The following is a 23,171-nucleotide window of genomic DNA, read 5'->3' as shown; positions in this document are numbered from 1 at the left end:
GAACTTTCTTTCCCTGTAATTTGTTATGGGCTATCTATTTATTGGGTGCCTATACACGCACACTAAAGATATTCCTAGAACACACTAAGGAGCGATCTCAGCCCCTAAAAGGGTATTAAAACAACGACTCCTTAGCACAATCTAGGCTTTGACTAGTTGTAAAACGAGCTTGGCTCATTCCACTGGTGATGGTGGTACTACCATATCTTCAGAAAGACTAAGAATGTCCAATGAATTTTAAGAGATTGTATGATAGAAATGGGCATTTAGGTCTATTCCTATTGTACTGGTTAATTCTGATTTTCAACCACTTCCTAATATATCCAAGCACTCTGCATAGCAGTAGGTGGTCAATAAGTGTTGAAAAGAATATTAACTATTCCTTGTATTCATAGTAAAACATTTAAAGAACAGAAAAGTAATATTTAACACATCAAAAATAGAGGTGGTTTTTTGGTTTCTTTATTTTAAAAACTATATACCGTCTCTTACATTTTTTTCTATTGGTCTCGTGTGCGCTGGTCTTATTTCCCAATTAGATCATCAATCCTTGAGGCAGGGTACCATATTATATATAGCATTCTTTGAATGGTAGTGACTATGTAATTGCATAATAGATGCTCAATAAAATATTATTCACTTATGAATACTCTGGTTCTCTTTAGAATTCATTACTAAAGTATAATGTATTACTAAGAGAAAGCTAATGTATGTATGTCTTTTCCTCTAATCCTTTGGAAGTGCATCAAAGGCTTTTTCTTCAATGATTGTTGCATCTCCTTTACAAGCTGGCAAAGATAGCAAAATTTATTACCTCTAGTTTATAGTCAAAGAGATTGGGAAAAGATGTTGGTAAGTGCTTCAAATCCCATTTTGCTTAGCTATAGCCTTAGGAAGAGTATTTGTATCCACTGACTTTCAACAGCGGATCATTAAAGAAAATGAAGGATGAAAAAGACAAAAAGAAAAGCAGCAGGATTTCCTACCAGGACTGTCTCCCCTTTGAGATACAGCTGTATAGGGTTTCTCTGGGGAAAAATACCAATGCTGTAGGGCAAAAGGGCCTGAGATGGCAGTTTCTCCGAGCCTATAATTAGTCATAGCCTGGCTATGCTGAGGACAATGAACAGGCCAGTTCCCTGTCCCTTGCTAGTATTTACTAGATATAAATAAGACTCGTTGGTTTCAGCTTCTCCAAAGTCTGCACCAGTCAGGTTCAGTCAGGTTCTCATAATGAATAGCACTTCTGCGGTCTACACCAAAGAAAGGGCTGACTAAACAAGTACACTCTGAGGGTTCTTGAAGAGGTTGGTTAGGAGAGGGTTCAACATATCTGAGTGTGAAAGCTGGAGCATCATTCCAACAGGCTTGTCAGATACCTATTTTAAAAGTCTCTTCAAATTTGAATTTTTGAGGTTATGTAACACGCTATATCTGAACACATACATTATACATACAGTCTATTATACACAGGGAGTACACGATACATGGAAAACAAAACGGACAGGGAAATGAGAGGGGGGAATCCAAAGAGAGGCTGAGAAGGGTAAAAAAAAATTGAAGGCAGCTTCCCGAAAAAAAGAAATCTCTTCTCTGTAGATTGTTTCACTAGGATTTTGTTTCCTTCCTACTCAGTACGTACATGGAGAAGACCAAAGCTAGTAAGCCTGCCAACAATGGCCGCTCCTTTGTGCTAAGATACAGATGGAATTTGCATGGGACAAAGCCGCTGATAATTACACACGCCTACACAACAATCCCCACAAAGAGATCCTCTAGTTTTTGGGAGAGAAGAATTCCCCAACACAATTTGCAATTACAATATGTAAAGGAATTTGCCAAAAATGCGCTGATTATGTAGAAATTCAGAGGCTTCACGGGAGAGGAGAAAAGCAAGAAACAGAAAGATAAGGGATAGAAAATAACAACATAAGTTTGAAAGAATAAACCATCTGCATAGAAAGAGCGAGTGTAGAAAAACCAGAAACTTGAGCAATAAAAATAGGGTGATTTATGCTTTAACTGATACGATGGTGGCACTACCAGCGAAGGCATAAACAGAGGTGAATATTTAAAGCCGTGTGAGGCCACTTCATGGTGTCTGTGCCTCATGTGCCAATATAACACAGGCATACCCCAGTTCATTCATGGCTGTGGCACAAAACGTTTTTAAGTTGGTTGTTGGGAGACCATATCCATTTCCTACCTCCCATCTACCCAAGACAGCCTTCTCTTCACCCAGAGAAACTGTACTAACTGCTTGTGTGACAGGTGCTACATTTTCTTATACCTGAGCATTATAAATGATACCTGGTTCCAGATGATCACTCAGAAGGCTATTTAATTTAAAATATTTATAAACCATCAGTCTGAGTCACACACCCTGACAACTGAGGACTATATCAAATAGGGGAAGGGGTTAGCATTCCTTTTTTCTGTCCAGGGCTGGGCCCGAGCCAGCTTTTGAAAAGCAGGTTGGAGGGCCCTTTCCGTTGTCCTGTCCCTCTCTGCCAATCTGAGATTCTTCTCATGTTCAGGGCCCCCATGCTGCATTTAGACCCCTGAGTGGATGTCTGCCTCCACCCAGCACTCCATCTCCAAAATTCCTTATCTTTCTTTTCTCCTCTCAGTAAACACTTCATTTCTCTGAAAGTGGTTGGCCTCAACTAGAAGCTAGCATAAAAGCAACATGTGGATAAGACCACAATAAGGTAAGAAGGACTGCCTTCCAACAAACAGATTAAGAGAATATATATGACACAATTTGACATACTTATGAAAGATATAGCGACGCATAAGCATTTTCATTGTATCTACTCTTCTTTCCTTCTCTTTAGATGAAAATGCTTATTAAATCAAACGAGTTGGTGAAATTTGGGGAAATATAAGCCAAATAAAAATGAAAAATTTAAGACTGAAGGAAAACTTTATTTCTCTGGAAAGAAGGACCTACCGGGAGGCTCTGCCTAGGAAGCTGGCTGCGGGAAGCAACTTAAGTTAGTCGTACTTTTCAACTCTGCCTTTACCGCTGTATCCCAGGATTCTGTCAATGTTCTAATTTTGTTATTTTTTTTTAAACAGTAACGATCAAGCTAGGGGCAAGGGCTCTGATCACAGCAGAGTAGCGGCAGAAACAGCCAAATCGGTAAATGCCTACCTATAAAGAGCAAATATATTAAAAAGATACATTGGCGTTTTATGGCAGTCTCCTCTGACCAGTGGTCTCGCTGACAAAAGGATGTGGCATAGAACTCTTCCAATCACAAAGCTCCCTAGTACTCATATAGTATGATCAGGTTTCAAAGAAAGGTCAGCAAATACAAAGTTGAAAAATCTTTTTTAGATGAAAGATTAAATATATACCTACACATGATTTCCTCAGGTTATTAGTTTGTTTCAAAAAGCAAAATATGTATCGGTGCCTGAAAATGTATTCGGTAGGGAAGACACGAGTGATCAAATTCTCGGGAAAACTTTTTATTTGTCAAGAAAGAAGTCCAGGAGTCTTAAGACTGGGTGTGACACTAGCTGGGCTTACCCATGCAAATAGAAATAGAAGGGATTCGGAAATGTTTACAGCACTGTCAACCGCCTGTGTTTCTTTTTACCTCTCTCCTTTACCTTGTCTTTATAGGTGCTCAGTTGTTTATTTTTCTAGTCATTTCCAGGAAAAGGCACAGGGGACTTATAATTTCCAGAGGGAGGTGGGGGATGGAATAGAGAGCAGTTACATTAAATGTTTGACTCGGAACGCGAAAGTTTATTCTGGAAACTGTAGGGGAAAAAAATTGAGGATTCAGGGTCCGGATTCCCAAAATATATTATGGTTCATCTGGCCTATAGGTTTCACAGTGTATGTGTTCTAATTATTCATGCAACACCGATCTGTTCCCAGTGCACACATAGGTAGTGGCTCAGCTGCTCGAAGGGAAGGAAAAGCTCTTTGTGTGGTTGATAGTCTCCTGAGGGTAATGAGTCAAGCTACTTTCTGCAGCCTCACCTAAGCAGAAGCCTCCCAGACCTTGCATTTCCTCTCTCCATCTAAAAGTTGGAGAAAACGGGGTTCCTGGGTGGCTCAGTCGGTTAAGGGTCTGACACCGGCTCAGGTCATGATCTCATGGTTCGTGAGTTCAAGCCCTACATCAGGGCTCCACACTTATGGTACAGAGCCTGCTTGGGATTCTCTCTCTCCTTCTCTGGTCCTTTTTGTACGCATGCGCGCGCGCACACACACACACACACACACACACACACATTCTCTTTCAAGATAAATAAACAAGCACTAAAAAAAAGTTGCAGAACATATTTTTAAGTGGAAACGTTGCTAGAAATTGGATTTCCTAATGATTTATATACAAAGAACCAGGGAAACAGTTGGATAAGTGGAAGCCACACCCCTCCAGCTCTCCCCCCTACCTGCTGTGTTTGTTGTCTCTGGATCGCTCTCACTTTGGGAACAGGGCTCTCTCTGGAGGAGAAAGACTGCTGCCGGGACCGGCTCCCATTCTGCACAGGTTCGGCCATGAGGGCTGCAGAGGCCACCGACATGCTCCCCGTGCTACGTAAGGAAGCACTATGTGGCAGGGATGGCGGGGCTTTGGCTCGGGCACCTAACCCAGCCTGGTCCATTTTCCGGATCTGGGCCTGCCCGGTACTATTCTGCCGTGGCAGAGCAAGAGGTATGTGTCTGTCTGGCACAGTATGCCGCCTGGAGAAATCCTCGCTCTGGGTGCTGCGTTTGGTGAAATCTTCCATGCTGCTATTGCTGGGCCCGCTGAGTTTGAAATCCTCACTGTTACTTTGGCTTCTGGAACTGGCAGTGCTTAGGTTCTCCAAACTCGAATCCACAGAGGCCTTTGGCATTGCCGGAATTGGGTTATTGAGGTGATAGACAGGGTTCTGGAATGACAAGGGCTGGAGGCTGCCTGGCTGGTTCAAGGCCGGGTGCAGGGGCCTTCTCACTTGGGGTGCGCTCTGGGGAGTGCTCTGGGTTTCCCGCAGTTGTTTGATGCTGGCCACCTGGGTTATGGAAAGCTGGCTTCCAGTTAAGCGCATAGGCACATCGAGCATGACAGGCGCATGCTCCACCTGAGCAGCGTGAGTGTCCTGAAGGTCCATGAGGGAGATGCTCCGACCGTTAGGAAGGCTACTTTCCTTCTCATCCTTTTCAGAGTAAGTCATGCTCTGGGAGGACGCTTGCTGCACCAGCAGTAATGTTTTCCCTCTGAAGTAGCTATCAGTGTTGTCCTGGCTTGGAGATTTTAGTTTATGCAAATCACTGTGGAAAAGGAGAGGACCCTTAATTACTCCTGGGGCAAATTCAAAACAGTTTTTTTCAACCCAGGCATATGAACATTCCAAAGGCTCACAGTCCCAATGTGGACACTTACATTGGTTTCTAAACCCAGATTTCATCGTTACAATTCTTTAAAATCCAAAATTTTTAGTTTCTCTCCAAAGGTGGGGAATAACGCTGTGCTTACCTCTCCATCATTGTCTTCAGTTTCTGCTAGAATTCTAGTCATATCCTAGTTAGGCTTTAAACCCTCCCAAATATTCTGATTCACAGTTAATTGCTTCTGTCTAAACCTTCAAGAGGAGGAAGCAGGGCTGAGGTACAACCAAAGGGTCACTGCTAAAGGCCCAAGTCTTGCCAATCCAGAAAAGAGGGTCAGTGTGAGCATCAACGTTGTATCTGCCTATCCGGCTGACACCGCCAGCCATAAAGTGATTTTAACGGAGGTTCTCCAGAGTTTTGAGTGCTACAATATATGGAAATAGAAATTTCAAAGCCCTTAATCTTCCATTAAGCCGGACCTAGATTTTGAAACAATGTTTGCTGAACATATTATAACTCTACAATATCACTGTAGAAAATAAGAATCCTAGATCCTGTGTATTATTAGGACAAACAATTGGATTTATCTCAGGTCAGATGTTTTTTCCAACTGATCATGACTTTCAAGTTATAAATTCAACAAATAAATAGATTTCTGCCAAGTCTCTAAACATCACCTCTCTCTGAGACAACGGTTTATTTAAATTCTCTGTTTCATACCTGTCAGTGGGGTCTTCGAATATTTTCTGCAGCCCAGAGGAGAGGCTTCCACTGACATTTGGACTGGAGTTATGCTCAGTGAAGCGTCTTAGTTGCTGTTGTATTGGTGTAGGATTAGTCAGAGACTTGGTAATATCAGCAAGAACTCGAGGGAGAGGTCCCAATTTTGCCACGGTCGCCTGTAGGAAGGAATTTTCACCCTAATTGGATAATAAGCATTGCGACATCCACCAAGGATTGTTTTTGGGACAACGATGCCCATTGATGGAGGGGTGTAGGTTGGAGGGAAGGGTAGGTGTTTGCATATGGGAGTGGCAGGTTCATAATGCATTGTTATGGAGCAGCAGAACCATGGCGTCGAGATGAATGGAGGAGGCGAAACAAGGTGCAGCAGACATCGAGGAAAGAAAGGAAATAGAAATTAGGATTATGCAAATAAAAATTAAAAGACATGCTCAAAACAACCAAACTATTGCCATTCCAACTAAAATAGGCATGCAAAGCAAACTAAATCTTTGGAAGGCTAGTAGATCAAGGTGGGGGAGGGTAGGGGAAGAACCAAACACCTTCTAACCAAAGGACTTCGAGACCAGAGGATCGGCTAGTGTGATGAAACTTCCAAAGAAAAGGCATCATGTGAGAAAAGAAATGCATGCCAACATACAGGAAGGTGTTGCATTCAGGGGTCTGGAGCACTGCAGGGAACACAGATGATATACTGCCATCTACTATCCCATTTCCTTTAGGGAACTCTGACCTATTGTCAACTGGGTTTGCATCAGCAAGACAATCTTTTTTTTAAACAGCAAAAGCAGGTAAACTCTGTGAGATATGTCTAGATTTACCCCTGGTTTCCAGGACTAAACACAGATTAAAAAGGACAAAGCATGTTTACATAGCAAAGCCTGTTGAAAGGACCTCAGCCCAAAATCAACCAGGCCTATTTCACAGGATTACTGTATCCGCATCCCACCGATGCAGTTATTCAACAAAGAGTAACTTTTTAGTATTGGATTTATCCATCTCAATCATTTTTTTCTTTGGGGGAATTCTTATTCTTATGGAGTTCTTTGGGACCCTGCAACTCTAGGCCAGTTCTACAAGACTGCCTCTGGGTCTCCTTTGTCTTCTCAACAACCAAGTCTCTTCAACTCTGCTCCAATGGGTAGAATGGGCACTCAAACGCCACCTCAAGAATAGCCTTTACCTGCTCAACTTTCTTGAGCCATGATTTGTATTCAAGGAATTTACCTCAGCATAGCTGCAACTCAAAATCTAGCTAGTATTCCTACAAGTGAAGAAGGGGCCCTCAAGAATAAGAGTTTACTATTTTACAAATGGTAGGACACCCTACCATTTACATTGCCTCAGGAAAGCGGTCTTTATTAATAGGTTTTACTCCCCTCCCCCATTTTATCGGTACAACATTTTTAAGGATAATAGGAAAGTGGAGGAAAACAAATACATTCTTATCACAAAAAAATAACTTTGTTTTTGAAGTTATTCTAACATACCACCACACCTATTTATGAAGTACCTGTAGCAAACAAAAACATCAATAAATAATTATTGTGATAAACCTAGCCAGAGTCTAAGACTACTTTCCATTATAAATTCGATTCCTCTTTGAAAAATTCCAGAAGGAAGCAAATGATTGGCATGGTATGTATTTAGTTACTAATATGGTATATAACAAGATTCTGAGCTTAGACTCAGAAAATAAATGATGAAAAATAGTATTTTCTGTTTTTAAAATTCACATCTGTAGAGAAAGAAAACATCAGGATTTTCAGATCCCATGCAACTCTGTAGTACTAATAGTTACATTGAACCCTCTGACTTGCAGAATAAAAAAAAAAATCTCATGAGTTAAACCACTTAAACATAATAGTCTCAATATTTTTCCAAGTCCACACTTTTGTTAGGATTATTATGAGGTTTTATCTCATCCTGCTTATACATGAATAAACCTGTGTATGGCAATATTCGATGTTAGTTTCCAGGCAAGGTTTTAGACATGCTATATATAATGTTATATACATGTATGTATGTATTTATAGAAATATATACTCCATTAATTCAGCTAATTTCTTAAAAATATATGTGAATAATCTCATGGCTTTCTAGAAGTTCCTGGTTTGGAGGGCACGCATTTGATGCAGAATTGATAGCTATTTACTCCCAGACTTCTAGCACAAAAGGTCGTTTTCGACTAGCAGGAGGCGTGAAGGCTGTCACTCTGTGGATACTTTCCAGAATCCAGGTACATTAACGTTCTCTATCTCCCATCTCCCATTATGCTTCCAGCCTACTTTACCTTATCAAGTTGGGAAACTACTTCCCACAGTAAGGAATGCAAAACTGAAAGCTCTCGGCCCAGATCAATGTAACCATCAAAGCCTGGCGTGTTCGAGATGGTGTCCGGATTAGAGATCTCCAAAAGAAAGCGCTTCATTCCACCCCATTCATGTTCTAAAAAATCATTCATGAATGCCATGTATTCTTCTTTGTTACCAAATCTGAAGTAGAGGGAGAGAAAATGAGAAAGGACATATTCAGGAAAAGAGATGTCTGAGTTGACTTTACACTGAGCTTTAAATTTTTTATTTTTATTTTGGGGAGGTAAGTGACTAATTTGTAATCTGCTAAGTGATAAATGCTAAAACATACTTTCCTAATACTGATGTAACAATCAAATACTTTGCATAGCCTTCTAGTCTCTGTTGGCGAAAGCTAACTCTCTTTTTTCTGGTATCTAGAGCTCTCTGTAAATAACCTTCGTTTGCCTACCACATGCTCATCGGTACAAACCTTCAATATTGCTAGCTTCTTCAGAGTCTCCTGAATATATGCCGCTTCTCCAAGCCTGTGTGCACTGCATGCTATTTATTTTTGCTAGAGAAGAACCTCTCTTCTTTGCCCATCTAAATTCTAGGTATCTTCAGCCCAGAAAATTTCTTTCAAAATAAGCTAGAAGTAATTTTTAGCAGAATTAGCTCAAATATGGGTAAATATGTCTATTTCTGTGCTGCTGTAAATATAGGGTACACAAAGTTAAAATAGTACACTTCCAAAAGGCCAATATTTACACTAGAAAACAATCTGTCTCATTGAAGTTCCACTTTCTTCCTTCAATACGCTGCTAATAGAGAATCTTGTCTTTTTTGGAAACAATGAAAAGTGGCAAGAAAAGAGTGTGAGTGGACACACTCTACCACCCAAACATAGCTGCTGTTTACATGTGAGTGCATTTCCTCCCCAATGGTTTTCTAACTCCCTTTTAAAAAAATTTTAAACCTATATAAAAGTTGAAAGAATATACAACAAACAACCATATGCCATTCCTCTACATTAACCCACTGCGAACATTTTGCCAAGTTTGCTTTCACTTTCTCTCTACATACTTTTTTTTTTTTTTTTTTTTTTGCTGAACCATTTTAAACTAAGTTGCAGACATAAACTCTAAATACATTAGCACTCATTTCTTCAGAATAAGGAACATCTCTTACATAAACCAATGCTATTATCATGCTAAAACTTTTAAATCATCTTATATATAGTCCACATTTAATTGTCCCCAAAATGACTTATAGATTTTTTTTTCCCAGTTCAGATCCAGTTAAGATTCAAGCATTGCAGTCTTTTAAAATCTAGAATAGTCCCTCTCGATCTTTTCAATTTTTCATGACATTGACTTTTTTCTTTGAAGGGGCCAGGCCAATTGTCTTAGATAATGTAACCACTGAGTTTGTCAGATGGTTTCTCCTAACGTTTTATACTTTAGTTTTTGTATTAACATATTTCTGGAATAACAGCATATGTATCTTCTAGTATCCTTTTTCTTTTTTGCTAAAGTTTTGAATAGCACTTTCTATATAGTATAATTGTATCTGCATCATTTTCCATATTATTGGACATTTTTGGTGAACACCGTAGTGGCTGCAAATATTCTACTGAATGCATGTACCATAGGTTACTGAACCATTCCTCTGTAAAGTGAATATTAAGCTGTTTCTTCTTTCTTCTATGTTGAATACCACCATAACGAAAATCTTGTAATACGAGTGATGAGGCTCCCCACCCCCATCCAAATTTTAGGTGTCACGTATTTTTTTTAAACAATGTTTTTAAAAGTGCTTATAGCAGTGACACCTACTTGGCAAAGTTAGCCAGGTTCTGAATGACCTTGGCAATTAGAGTCAGAGTCCGAGACGTGCGGTCATCAGGATACTCTTGCATCAGGTTGAAAAGACTGGGAGACATAATGGCTGGGCACAGAAAACGCAGAAATAACGAGGCACTGATGAGCCGCTCGCTGATGTCCTGTTTGCCACGGTTCAGGCACTGCTGCTTCCATGACGCAAACACTTCTTTCAACTCACGAGGGAAAACACTGGGGAAGGAAAAAAGATCAAAACCTCTAAATACAAAAGTACCATAACCCAAGAAGACACAAGTGATCCCATCTGGCCCAACACACCTGCTCTAGAGCCAGGCTAAGAGGAGAGCCTAGTGGAGAGAATTCTGCCTGATTCATGGCTTCGAGTTGGTGGAAAATTCACGGAAGCCCAGATGGAGACTGGAAACCCACAGCCATAAAACTCAGGGATTAGTGTAAATTTAGTTTTGCAACGTAGGAAAATGGCATGAGGCTCCTGACTGAACCATCTGGTTTAATAGAGCTTACCATAATCTCTCTAAAGAGCGTTCTTCAAAACTTCCAAAATCTCACCAATTGCAGGGGTTGGAGCGATGATCAAAAATCATTAACACAACTGTCTAACATGGGTAAACACTTTAGAAAGCCATTGAAATACTTTGGGAATTAGAGGACGTGGTGCTCCTATTCTGGGGAAATATTATATTTATGTAGATAGTTCACAGGTGCTTCTGCTTACAGTGGAGATTTGGACTTCAGAGGGGACTACATTAGGGAAACTTTCCATCTTCCCCCTAAGTCCTTTCTCTGGGTGGGAGATACTACAGTTGACACTGTGATGACCTTTACATGGAAAAACTGAAGTTCCACGAGCAGAGGCTGAGGCACTGACACCTGCTCACCAGTACGAGTTGATGATCTTGCAGAAAGCCAGCTCACAGCACATTTTCAGGTTGCTCTGATGCTCTATCAGTTCACTAGAGGAACACCTGCTGGGCTCCACCTCACAGTTCTCATCTGACTCGTACAGAGCTTTGATGAACTCCCCTGTTTGAAGAGAGAAGGTGACAGGTAGTGTAACTATGAACAGCGTCTTCCTGAACAGAATAAAAGGATTTAGGATTTCTGTCCTAAAATGTATAACGGGAATTTCTTTCTGAGACCTGACATGGAGGGCATGAAGGATTGTTGCTGCTTTAGACCCCAAGGGTTACCACCTCCCATATATGATGTTTATCTTCCTCATCTTGGAAGCAGAAAAACTGCAATCGCTAACCTCACCATCGTGGTATTTATAAAAATAATAATAATGATCATACTTTCAACAATGATACAGCTTTAAATCTTTTACCTGAAACCACAAATTCTTTATTTTTGAGGTGGGGGGGGCAGAGAGAGAGAGGGAGACACAGAATCTGAAGCAGGATCCAGGCTCTGATGTCAGCACAGAGGCTGACGCGGGGCTCGAACTCACGGACCGCGAGATCATGACCTGAGCCAAAGTCAGAGGCTTAACGTCTGACTGAGCCACCCAAGTGCTCCACAAATATATTTAATTAGCAGGGACTCGTTATTTGTTATAAGGCTGCTCTACCAGGATGAATAATGTTGTTATTATTTTAGAAGAAAAAAGAACCCACGCTTGACTGAATACCCACCTAAGGTGTTAGTGCTAATGCTGGTGTCAAACATAGATTTGAGTAAGGGTCTCTAGGCTTACCTCTTGTAAAGGGGATAGTCATTCAACATAGTAGAAAAAATGTAGCAGACATTTCTTCATAGAAGCTTAGAAGCACTGTTTACATATCCCATCCTCTATAGGATATGCCCAATATTCCCTGAACGAACAAATCCTTTCCTTACTTGTTTATCCTCCACTATACACCATACCTTGTGTATGTTCTAGTGTTCTGTGTTTCACAATGTTTTGTGCTCTTTGTTCACATGTCTGTCTCACGTTCACACCTCTAGGATGAATACCCTTGGAGGTCAGGGCCAGCTTCTATTCATGTTTGAATCTCCAGCCTACCAAATAGCTCTCAAAGCATTGCAGATGTTCAATAAATATTTATCAGAAATGATAGCATGTATTGTTTTTTTTTAATGTTTGTTTATTTTCAAGAGAGAAAGAGTGTGAGCAGGGGAGGGGCAAAAGGAGAGGCAGACAGAGGATCCAAAGAGGGCCTGGCACTGACAGCAGTGAGCTCGATGTGGGGCTCAAACTCATGAACTGCAAGATCATGACCAGAGACAAAGTCTGACACTCAACCGACTGAGCCACCCAGACACCCTTATTCTTGGGTTTTTACAGGTCTTTATGACAAAGGAGTAGATCTTGCAAAGATCCTTTCAAATCTGCTCATATCATTCAAAGTTCAGGCTAGTTATAATAGATTTCATGGACATGAACAAAAACTTCTGCAAAATTAATTAGCAGTAGCATCATGAGGAGTATTTTCTATCAAAAGGGTAAGTAGTGAGGCAAATGAAGATTTAAAAAGTAGCTATAATAGAGGATGGGAAATGATTATTTGGAAGAAAATGTTTGGAGAATAGGAAATTAGTAGATGGAAAAAGTAAAGGCTTTGGAATCAGACAGACCTAAGGTCAAATCACTTAATTACTGGGGAGCCTTGAGAAGTCATTTAACTAAAAGTCTGAGTTTCAGCTGCCTTGTTAATAAAATGGCGTCAATAACTCCCACCCTTACAGACCTGTGGTGAGGATCAGAAATAATGCATGAATAGAAAAGTATCCAATATGGTGCATGGCACTTAGTAGGGGCTCTAGACATGCAATTTAAAAATAATTTTTCATAAAGTGAAAACACCCAAAAATATTGATAAATTCTCGCAAGATTTGTATGTGACATGTTCTCAATGTCCCCTATACTATGTGCTTCCACACAATTTACCTCATTTAAAGAACACCTAAATTTACTCTACTACAAAGCTGTAATCATCCAGATAGTATGGTATTGGCACAAAACCAGACACATAGACCAATGGAATAGAGAACCCAGAATTGGACCCACAAATGGGTGGCCAACTAATTTTTGACAAAACAGGAAAGAGTATCGAATGGGAAAAAGACAGTCATTAGCAAATGGTGCTGGGAGAACTGGATAGCAACATGCAGAAGAATGAAACTAGACCACTTTCTTATACCATACACAAAAATAAACTCAAAATGGACGAAAGAGCTAAATGTGAGACAGGAAACCATCAAAACACTAGAGGAGAAAAGAGGCAACAACCACTTTGACCTCAGCTGCAGCAATTTCTTGCTTGACACGTTTCCAAAGGCAAGGGAAATAAAAGCAAAAATGAACTACTGGGACCTCATCAAGATAAAAAGCTTCTGCACTGTAAAGGAAACAATCAACAAAACTAAAAGGCAACCGATGGAATGGGAAAAGATATCTGCAAATGACATATCGGATAAAGGGTTAATATCCAAAATCTATAAAGAATTTACCAAACTCAACACCCGAAAAACAAATAATCCAGTGAAGAAATGGGCAGAAGACACGAATAGACACTTTTCTAAAGAAAACATCTAGATGGCTAACAGACACATGAAAAGATGCCCAACATCACTTATCATCAGGGAAATACAAATCAAAACCACACTGAGATACCACTTCACACCCGTCCGAATGGCTAACATTAACAACTCAGGCAACAACAGATGCTGGCGAGGATGTGGAGAAACGGGAACCCTCTTGCACTGTTGGTGGGAATACAAACTGGTGCAGCCGCTCTGGAAAACAGTGTGGAGGTTCCTTAAAAAATGAAAATAGATCTACCCTATGACCCAGCAATAGCACTGCTAGGAATTTACCTGAAGGATACAGGAGTGCTGATGCATAGGGGCATATGTACCCCAATGTTTATAGCAGTGCTTTCAACAGTAGCCAAATTCTGGAAAGAGCCTAAATGTCCATCAACTGATGAAAGGATAAAGATGACGTGGTTTAGCTGTACAATGGAATACTACTTGGCAATGAGAAAGAATGAAATCCTGCCATTTGCAGCAACATGGATGGAACTGGAGAGTATTATGTTAAGTGAGGTAAGTCAGTCAGAGAAAGACAGATATCATATGTTTTCACTCATATGTGGAACTTGAGAAACTTAACGGAAGACCATGGGGGAAGGGAAGGGGAAAAAAATAGTTTCAAACAGAGAGGGTGGGAGGCAAGCCATAAGAGACTCTTAAATACAGAGAACAATCTGACAGTTGGGAGGTGGGAGAGAGGGGAAAATGGGTGATGGGCATTGAAGAGGGCACCTGTTGGGATGAGCACTGAGTGTTTTACGTAAGTGTTGAATCACGGGAATCTACCCCCAAAACCAAGAGCACACTATATACACTGTATGTTAGCCAAGTTGACAATAAATTATATTAAAAAAGAGCAGCTAAATTTAAAACTAAGTCATCAATGTCAAATATTCCACATAAAAGTTGGCCCACCTCTAAATTTATACCATTAATATTCTGTTTAGTGAGTTCTTTGAGGCTATATCTAGTTTAGGGAAACAATACTAATATTAATGAATCATTGATAAACTTTAAGAATTATTTTTTACTCTCCAAGAAAAGAGCCAAATAAATAATACAAGGGTCCAGAAGTAAATCAGTTGTCTAGGGGTGCCTGGGTGGCTCAGTTGGTTGAGCGTTTGATCCTCAGTTTCAGCTCAGGTCATGATCTCACATTTCATGAGTTCGAGCCCCACATCGGGCCCTAAGCTGACATCACGGAGCCTGTTTGGGTTTCTCTCTCCTCTGTCTCTGCCCCTCCCCTGCTTGTGCTGTCTCTGTCTCTCTCAAAGTAAATAAACTTAAAACAAAATTTATATAAATCAATTGTCTAAAGATTTTTTTTACCTGATTATGATATATTTAAAGTCCTCCCAAACTGAGAAAATTATTTTCACCTTTGAAACTATAACCTGTCTGATAATGTGGAAAACACCACACTGAAAGGCAAACCTTTTATAGATCTGCACCTAGAAGCTGCTTACCTGATCAAAAATTATTGAGATAGATTCAGTAATCCATTTGCATTTGCTCACTTGTCTTTGAAAAAGATCAGAGCCAAAGGGGTACTTACTACATTGTTTAAATGTGACTTTGTACCTAGAACGTTCTATGGTGTATTTTCTATGTAAATCATTAACTCATTACTATCTAGCATCCAAATTGTGTATAAATAAGTCAGTAGGTATGGTCATATCATTGCTAAAATAAAATTTGCCTCTGTCACCAAGGGTGGAAATCAGGGGCTTTTCTGTATCTCATAGATGGTATTTCTGTGTGTCACAGGGTATCAACATGCAATCTGATTTTAGTCAGAAAGGTAACAGGTGTTAACAGGTGGAAGCTTTAAGTCAAGTCTAACTGAGCCACCTCAGTTATGTCTGTGCAGTACATAATAATGCCTTAATCAAGATAAATACATATTGTATAACATGACTGGTAACTTTTAACTAAGTTTTCTGAGAATTCTTCAGGCAGTCTGGAAAGAACATCTATTTTCTTGCCCAAAGGGTATGAAATATAACTGAACTTTAATTATTCTGAGTGCTCAGCTGTCCTTATTAATTTAATTTTTTGGTTTACGGAGACTTCACTGTGAAGCCTTTTTCTTTGATACTTACTGAAGGATTAGAGGCTCCTGCCATAGTAAGTACAGTCTTGTATGACAAAAATAATTCAATCTTTATAAGGTAACTGAAAATATTTTGCAGTTCTTCAGGATTACTATTTGAAAATTCACTTATTACTATATCAAACCATATAAAATAAGTCTGAATTTACACTGGCTCCAAGACAGATACTCTGTAAGTTGTTTTCAAAAGGAAGTTTCTGTTATAAAAGTAAAATATAGCAGAAAAATCGGCCATTGAGAGTCTAAGATATAAAGGCTAACTAGAACTGTGGGCAGTTAAGTGGGAAGAAGACAGGAGAATCTCTGCCCTGAAGAAGCTTACCAATTAATTTTGTTTACGCGCTTGGAAGCGGCAGCCATTTTCACTACCCTGGTCCTTGCTCTTGGAATAGAGATCTTTGTGGGGTTATGTGAATTTGTTCCCATGCTCACTGAATTTTCATGTCTCATTTAGCCCATCAACTAATTATTCACAATCCTATCAAAGTACTTGCATCTACTTTTCACTTTGGAAATTATTTATTTGGAAATCCTGTATAGTACACTGAATGGCAGAATACAGATATTTGATTTTTAAGAGGTAGGTGGTCTACACATAATTTACCCCTATGTCCATATAATGGAGACTACGTATGGTTGAGATGCTTCATCATTGCCTTTTATAAGGCAATACAAATCACTGAAGGAAGCCATGAGATATACTTTCTGATATGACTGTAAAAAACTCTTTATGTGAGACTATGAATCTCTGTAACTTTCGTATCAATGAAAATCCATATTCACTATTCTTGTAAATTCCCACTAGATCTTAAACTAAAGCACATAACTTAGAGAAAAAAATACGAAGACAGGATGCAGGAAGAGAAATAATTTACTTCTGCAGAGTAGGAACTAATGGCTACTATAGTGAGTCTACTTCTTGTAAGCACAATGGTCCTATTTCTTGAGCAGTCATTCACATGTTACCCTGTACAACCCAGTTCCTGTCCTCCTGATGGCAGTCCCAGCCACCACTAGTGAAGTTACCGAATGCAATAGCCATTTTTTCTTTCTTAACCTCTACCTTCCTCAATCTCTTGAGGATGTTGATGCTTTCATTTCTTTTGGTGTCTAGGACTCAGGATTTTCCTGGTTTTCCTGCTTTGTGTGCATGTGCGCATGCGTGCTTTTTCTTTGTGATCACTTTCCTGATTCCTCCTCTTCCTTCCATCTATATCACAAGCCTAGGTGCACTGTAAGACCTGTCTCTGGCCCAGTCTCTTTCTGCTCTTGTAATCTTGTAGCTTCATTTATCCCTCCACATGGGTAACTCGGTCCTAAATTTCCAGGAGACACCTAGGCAAATGTCTTGAGATTTCTTACCTAGAACCCCTGGGGATTTCCTATTAGAACTTCAAATTGAATACCCATGAAGTGGAAATATCATTTTCCATCTTTCAAGCCTACTACTTCTGTGTTCTTTACCTCTGTTGAGAACCTCATCATCCTTCTCGTAACCAAGGCCCAATAGTCATTGTAATAACTGGTCTCCACCCCCAACCCTGGCATATTCTCACAAGCTGAAGTTGCCAGGTCCCATCAGCTCAACTTCTTGAATATTTCTCAGATCCACCTTACCTCTTACTCTTGGTGATCACATCAATCAGAGGCTCTTGGCTTCTTACCCTCCTTCTTACAATGGCTTCTTCACTGGTCTCTGTTTTCAGTTGCTTTCTTCACCAACCCATTTTAATCACTTTGTTAAAGTGATTCTATTGAAAACAGCCTGCTCAAAACCTGCAGTGGCTCACCAGTGATGACTGTTAAAATCTAAACCCCTCAGCTTGGCATTCAACGCTCTCAACAATTTGGTTCTAATTGTTTTTCTTCTTTGTTGTTGTTGACTTGTCTTTTTCATTTCATTTTTTAGCTAATTGCTTTTATTTCATACGTGCCTGGCTCTCTCATACTGCTATGCCTTTTTATCAGTATGGTTCTTTCCCTATGCCAATCCCTACCACTTCCCTTGTCCAATATCTGTTTTTATTTAACCTTTCTGCCTTTCAAGCTACACACACATTGTTTATGTATCTTACATGGGAAATTCCATAATCCCATCAGCTAGAATAATTTCTTTAATTCTTTGAAAAAGCACAGGATCTCTCGCACTCTCTCTCTCTCTCTCTCTCTGGCTATAGGGATACCTTATCTTTCTTATCTCCCTATCTTATAAAATCCTTGAGGGCAAAAATCTATCCATTCATTCAACATAACTGTCTAACCTTCATAATCACATGTGACTACTGAGCACTTGAAATGTGGCTAGTGCAAACTGGAATGTGTAATAAATGCAAAATACACACTAAAGTTTAAAGAGCTAGTATGAAAAAAAGTAAAATACCTCACTAGTAACTTTTATTTTGATAGCTTGTTAAATAGTATTTGGATATAATGGGTTAACTATAATATCAATAAAATTAATTTTGCCTGTTTCTCCTTACTCTTTTAAAAACACTGTGACCACTAAGAAATTTAAATTACATACGACTCACATTATGTTTCCATACGATGGTGCTGCTCTACATTCTGTGGGAAGTACTGGGGATATGGAGATAAAAGAAATTGTTCTTCAAGAAACTCACATCTGCCTTATCATGATGTATATCACCCAGCCCAGTGCCTTACTCTAGAGGTTAACAGCTTGAATTTCAAGACTAGATCTGGAATTCTAGGTGAGTAGCCTAGTCAGCAAGAACTACTGACTGGGCAAAATTTAGTAATTGTTAAAAATTCTGGAGATCTTGAAGGCAAAACTTGGGAGCTGTGGGAACTGGTAAGAGTTTTTTCACTTTCAATGCATGATAACAAATGTTAACACTTTCAAGAATTACATAACCTATTTATATCATAATGTAAATAACCAACACTTTGGGGGAAACGGGTGCCCCCAGATCTAGTAGTGACATTACTCATAGTGTGTATCTCAGCATCAGGAACTTGAGCGCCTGGAAGTAGCAGCATATACTGATGGGCTTTCTCTTTCTGTACATTGATTGTAATAAACCAATGTGCAATAAACCAGGACTACTGGTGAGTAGTGCAGAGGCTTACAGCTGAAACTCAAACTTTAACACTCTAGTCAGCTAGGATTTAGTAACCTGCTGAATTTGAGTTCAATCTGTTTGTCCTCCGAGGGTGAAAAAACAAAATTGAAAGGCAAAGAAAGCAATGTTTTGCTTCTCCATACCCAATGCGTCATGAAGATACTGTTGTCCCACCAACTTGAGGTATTCCTCAATGGATTTGGTGGCAATGGTGTTCTCTCTGAAGATCAAGACATCATGCTCTCCACAGCGATCCACCTCAGACATCACCAAGTCGGTCAGAAAATCCTGGTGGAATAATGTTCAGTCAGGCACAAAGCAACCGAATAAACAATATATGTTAGAAGAAACCGATGAAATATCAGACATCCTGGAAATGCTGCTTTAACACTAAAGGTGCCTGATTCATTTGTAAGAAAAAGAGTTAGCCAGGGTAAAAGCTTAGGTACCACCAGCTCTAAGTTTAAAATTCCTTCAAAGGTTTTCCATTACACTTTAGATAAAGGCCATACTTTTGCATGTGGCCTACGAGTCTCTACATTTTCTGGCTTCTGTCTGCCTTCCCAACCTCCTCGTATACCATTCTCTGCATTCTGTCCCAGTTTCAATGGGCTTTTTTTTTTTTTTTTTTTTTTTTTTAAGGCATTGAATATATCAAGACCTTTTTAACACAAGATGCTATTTACCACAAAGCTTCTGGAAATGCTGTTCTCAGTTCTGCTTCACTCCCACCCTTGTTCCTGCCCCCAGGGGCATGGAGGTAATTCCTCAAATCCTTTGGATCCTAGTGTGTACATAATTTCCTCAATGAAGCCTTCTCTGACCAGCATCAGTCAGGTCCTGTATTCCCCATTCTTGTAGTGCCTATGTCTTTTTTTTTCCTCTGTACTTCTGACTGTAATCACACATTTATTTCTGTAAGTACTCAATTATTATCTGTTTTCCCCAGAAGACTATAAACCCCATGAGGCCAAAGACAGTGTGTATTTTTAGTCATCTCTAGATTTTCAGCATTTAATAGTTTCTGGTACATATTAGGTGTTCAATATATAATAGTTACAAATTGGTCCACAGTGTCAACACGGAATTTCTTAAACTTAGCACTTCAACTCATTTTCTAGGCTGATTACCTACCTATCTACCTACCTACCTACCTACCTACCTACCTATCTCCATCCATCTGTCCATCCATCCAGGAAAAAGGCATAAGGAGAAATAAAGCCCTTAAGAAATAACTGCTCCTTTTCCCAACAGTCCTAAAAATTAACTTGATGGGGGCACCTGAGTGGCTCAGTCCATTAAGCATCTGACTCTTGATTTCGTCTTAAGTCATGAGCTCACAGTTTGTGAGATCGAGCCCCATGTCGGGCTCTGGGCTGATAGCGCAGAGGCTGCTTGGGATTCTCTCTCTTCTTCTGTCTCTGCCCCTCCCTCTCTCTCTCTCTCAAAATAAGTAAATAAACTAAAAAAAAATTAACTTGATGTAAAATTCAATGTTTACTGTTGTTCAGTTTAAATGTAACAACATCATGTATTTGTGATATATATGTATATATACATACAATGGATGTAATATATCCATTGTATATTTCAAAGTCTCCAAAACCAAAAACAAAGGAAATATGCTGACTTACTTTTATTTTAAATTTAAGCATTTTGAACATTAATGGGATTTACTCTGGGGAAGCTAAACAAAGTGAGGGGTCACTATTAAAACTCATATACTAAGGAACAGGTGGAAAGTTATCGGGGTGAAGGTAACTTTATCTTGATTGTTGTGGTTTCCCGGGGTACATAATATGCAAAACTCATTGTATTTTCCACTTAAAATGGGTGTATTATATGTAAACTGTATCTCAATAAGGTTGTTGAAAAATATCCTACATACATATCCTTGAACCTCAAGTAATAGAAGAGCAGAATGAACAAATCCGTACAATTTCAAAGATGAGACTCAAAATTTCAATGACACCTGACCCCAAACCTGTAAGCTATTTGTAATACTAGAAAACTTAAAATTATTATCACAAAATTCAACTACAAAAATGATAATCAGTAGGAAGTCAGTTAGATAAGGGACTATTAATTGGATATATGGATATATTCTGATTTATATCAAGAAATCTTAAAAGTATTTAATTTTATTGTTTGGTTCTAAATAAATTATTCTAGCTGTGAAATCTTCTACATCTAAAATACGGTTTTACCATAATCCATTTGCAGACAACATAATGGAGACTCAGGCTAGTGAATATGGCTCATAGAGATGGTAATTATCATAGTTCAGGCTGATCACGGAGTCTATCAGTTGGGTGGGTTTCTTCATATAATTAGTATATTCCTTTTTTTTTCATCTTCCTCAATTTTTACTTCTATCCAGGATGAAGTTAGATAAAACTATCATGAAACTTGGAATGCTACTTGGCAATGAGAGAGAATGAAATATGACCTTTTGTAGCAACGTGGATAGAACTGGAGAGTGTTATGCTAAGTGAAATAAGTCATACAGAGAACGACAGATACCATATGTTTTCACTCTTATGCGGATCCTGAGAAACTTAACAGAAGACCATGGGGGAGGGAAAGGAAAAAAAAAGGAGGGAGAGAGCCAAACCATAAGAGACTCTTAAAAGCTGAGAATAAACTGAGGGTTGATGGGGGGTGGAAGAGAGGAGAGGGTGGGTGATGGGCATTGAGGAGGGCACCTATTGGGATGAGCACTGGGTGTTGTATGGAAACCAATTTGACAATAAATTTCATATTAAAAAAAAACTGTCATCAAACAGCTACCAGTTAAATAATATCCCTTGGAAATACCAAGGGATTTTAATTCCCTGAAGACTCTTGCTGATGCCCACTATGCTTCTGGAATTCCTACTTCTGTGACTAGGGAATAGAGTCATCAGTTAATCTTAACTTAAAACATAGTTAGGTAGGGTGCCTTGGGTGGCTCAGTTGGTTAAGCATCTGACTTTGGTTTAGGTCATGATCTTGCAATTCATGAGTTTGAGCCCCACGTCGGGGTCTGTTCTGACAGCTCAGAGCCTGGAGCCTACATCGGATCCTGTGTCTCCCTCTCTCTCTGCCTCTTCCTCGCTCGCACTTTGTACCTCTCTCTCTCAAAAATAAATAAACATTAAAAAAAAATATATAGTGAGGAGCAAAACCATCATATAGCACACTCTGGAACTAAAGATAATCTTGAACACACTGTGAGATTAGCACACCAATTCTACCATTTGTTCTGTCAGATAATAAGGAGCTAGCCCTGGTATCTATGTTTCGCGCAAATGGATTTTAAATAAATATCTGTTGGTGTCTCCATGTTACTCCTTTGTTTTATAATCCCCATCTTTTCTGCATGTGACAACTACTAATAGGTTTCCTTCCTACTTTTTTATTTTTTTATTTTTTTTTACTGATAGCAAAGCATACTTCTCCAATTTGAATCTCTATACCAAACATAGTATGGTTATTTGTTCATAAAATGTAGGGAAGAGATTTTGGGTAATGTAACCCTCCTTTTCCACTTACCTTGGCTCTGCCGGTACTTTGAAGAATGTGTACTAAGGCACAAGCCAACTCCTCTTTATTTCTCACACTAATTACTGGTTCAAGGACAGAGCACAGCATGGTGTAGTTGCTGGTGACAAATTCTGCAAATTCTTTGTATTGCTCCATAGGCAGAATGGTGATAGTTTGGAACCGCGATTTAATCCGAATAGAAGGTCCGCCTGTCTTTCCTTTGTTGGGCGTAGGGGTACTCACTGGGTACCACTTTTCTACAAACTGGCGACCAGTCACACTGGCAGTGGGAATGTTGACTAGCCCGACATAATTATTCTTGTCTTTTTTTTTCTTTTTTTCCACATCTTTATAAATGTGAACTGTGATGCTATGAAGAGGTGGAAGGCTGTAGAATTCAAAATGTTCGCCCCAGAAAATATTATCTGCTTTGGTCTTGCTGGTTGTACGAGCAAAGAGGGTATCATCAAGGCACAGTTCACAGAAATATTTCTTTTTAGGGGCAAGGTCCTTGGCTTCAATGATCCATAAACGAAGAACATTTTCAGCTCGTCTGCAATTGTCCTATAAAAAAATAACGAGTTCGAGTTTGAAAGCTGAAATCCCAGAAGAACAACATTTTCCTTTATAGGAGGTGATACTGACTATATACTTTATTAAGGGTGGTCATTA

At 39.4% G+C, this 23,171-nt stretch overlaps 1 protein-coding gene across 5 annotated transcripts in view; it reads right to left on the bottom strand.

Moving 5' to 3' along the window:
- Nucleotides 1-23,171, bottom strand: part of RASAL2 (RAS protein activator like 2) — a 349,271-nt gene that overhangs the window by 12,743 nt on the left and 313,357 nt on the right. For 3 of the 5 annotated variants that reach the window (XM_049634018.1, XM_049634015.1, XM_049634020.1), the window contains 7 exons: nucleotides 22,509-23,063; nucleotides 19,118-19,262; nucleotides 11,120-11,264; nucleotides 10,215-10,451; nucleotides 8,376-8,577; nucleotides 6,059-6,258; nucleotides 4,417-5,278 (listed from right to left, as the gene is read on the bottom strand). In XM_049634018.1, the coding sequence (XP_049489975.1) occupies nucleotides 4,417-5,278; nucleotides 6,059-6,258; nucleotides 8,376-8,577; nucleotides 10,215-10,451; nucleotides 11,120-11,264; nucleotides 19,118-19,262; nucleotides 22,509-23,063 (2,346 nt within the window). The remainder of the gene's footprint in view (nucleotides 1-4,416; nucleotides 5,279-6,058; nucleotides 6,259-8,375; nucleotides 8,578-10,214; nucleotides 10,452-11,119; nucleotides 11,265-19,117; nucleotides 19,263-22,508; nucleotides 23,064-23,171) is intronic. The other 2 variants (XM_049634019.1, XM_049634017.1) reach the window with 1 other exon arrangement.

The sequence above is a fragment of the Panthera uncia genome, chromosome F1 (assembly GCF_023721935.1).
Source record: "Panthera uncia isolate 11264 chromosome F1, Puncia_PCG_1.0, whole genome shotgun sequence".
Classification (NCBI taxonomy): Eukaryota; Metazoa; Chordata; class Mammalia; order Carnivora; family Felidae; genus Panthera; species Panthera uncia.
Note: the sequence above shows the minus strand (reverse complement) of the source record. Positions and strands in the feature narration are given on the sequence as shown.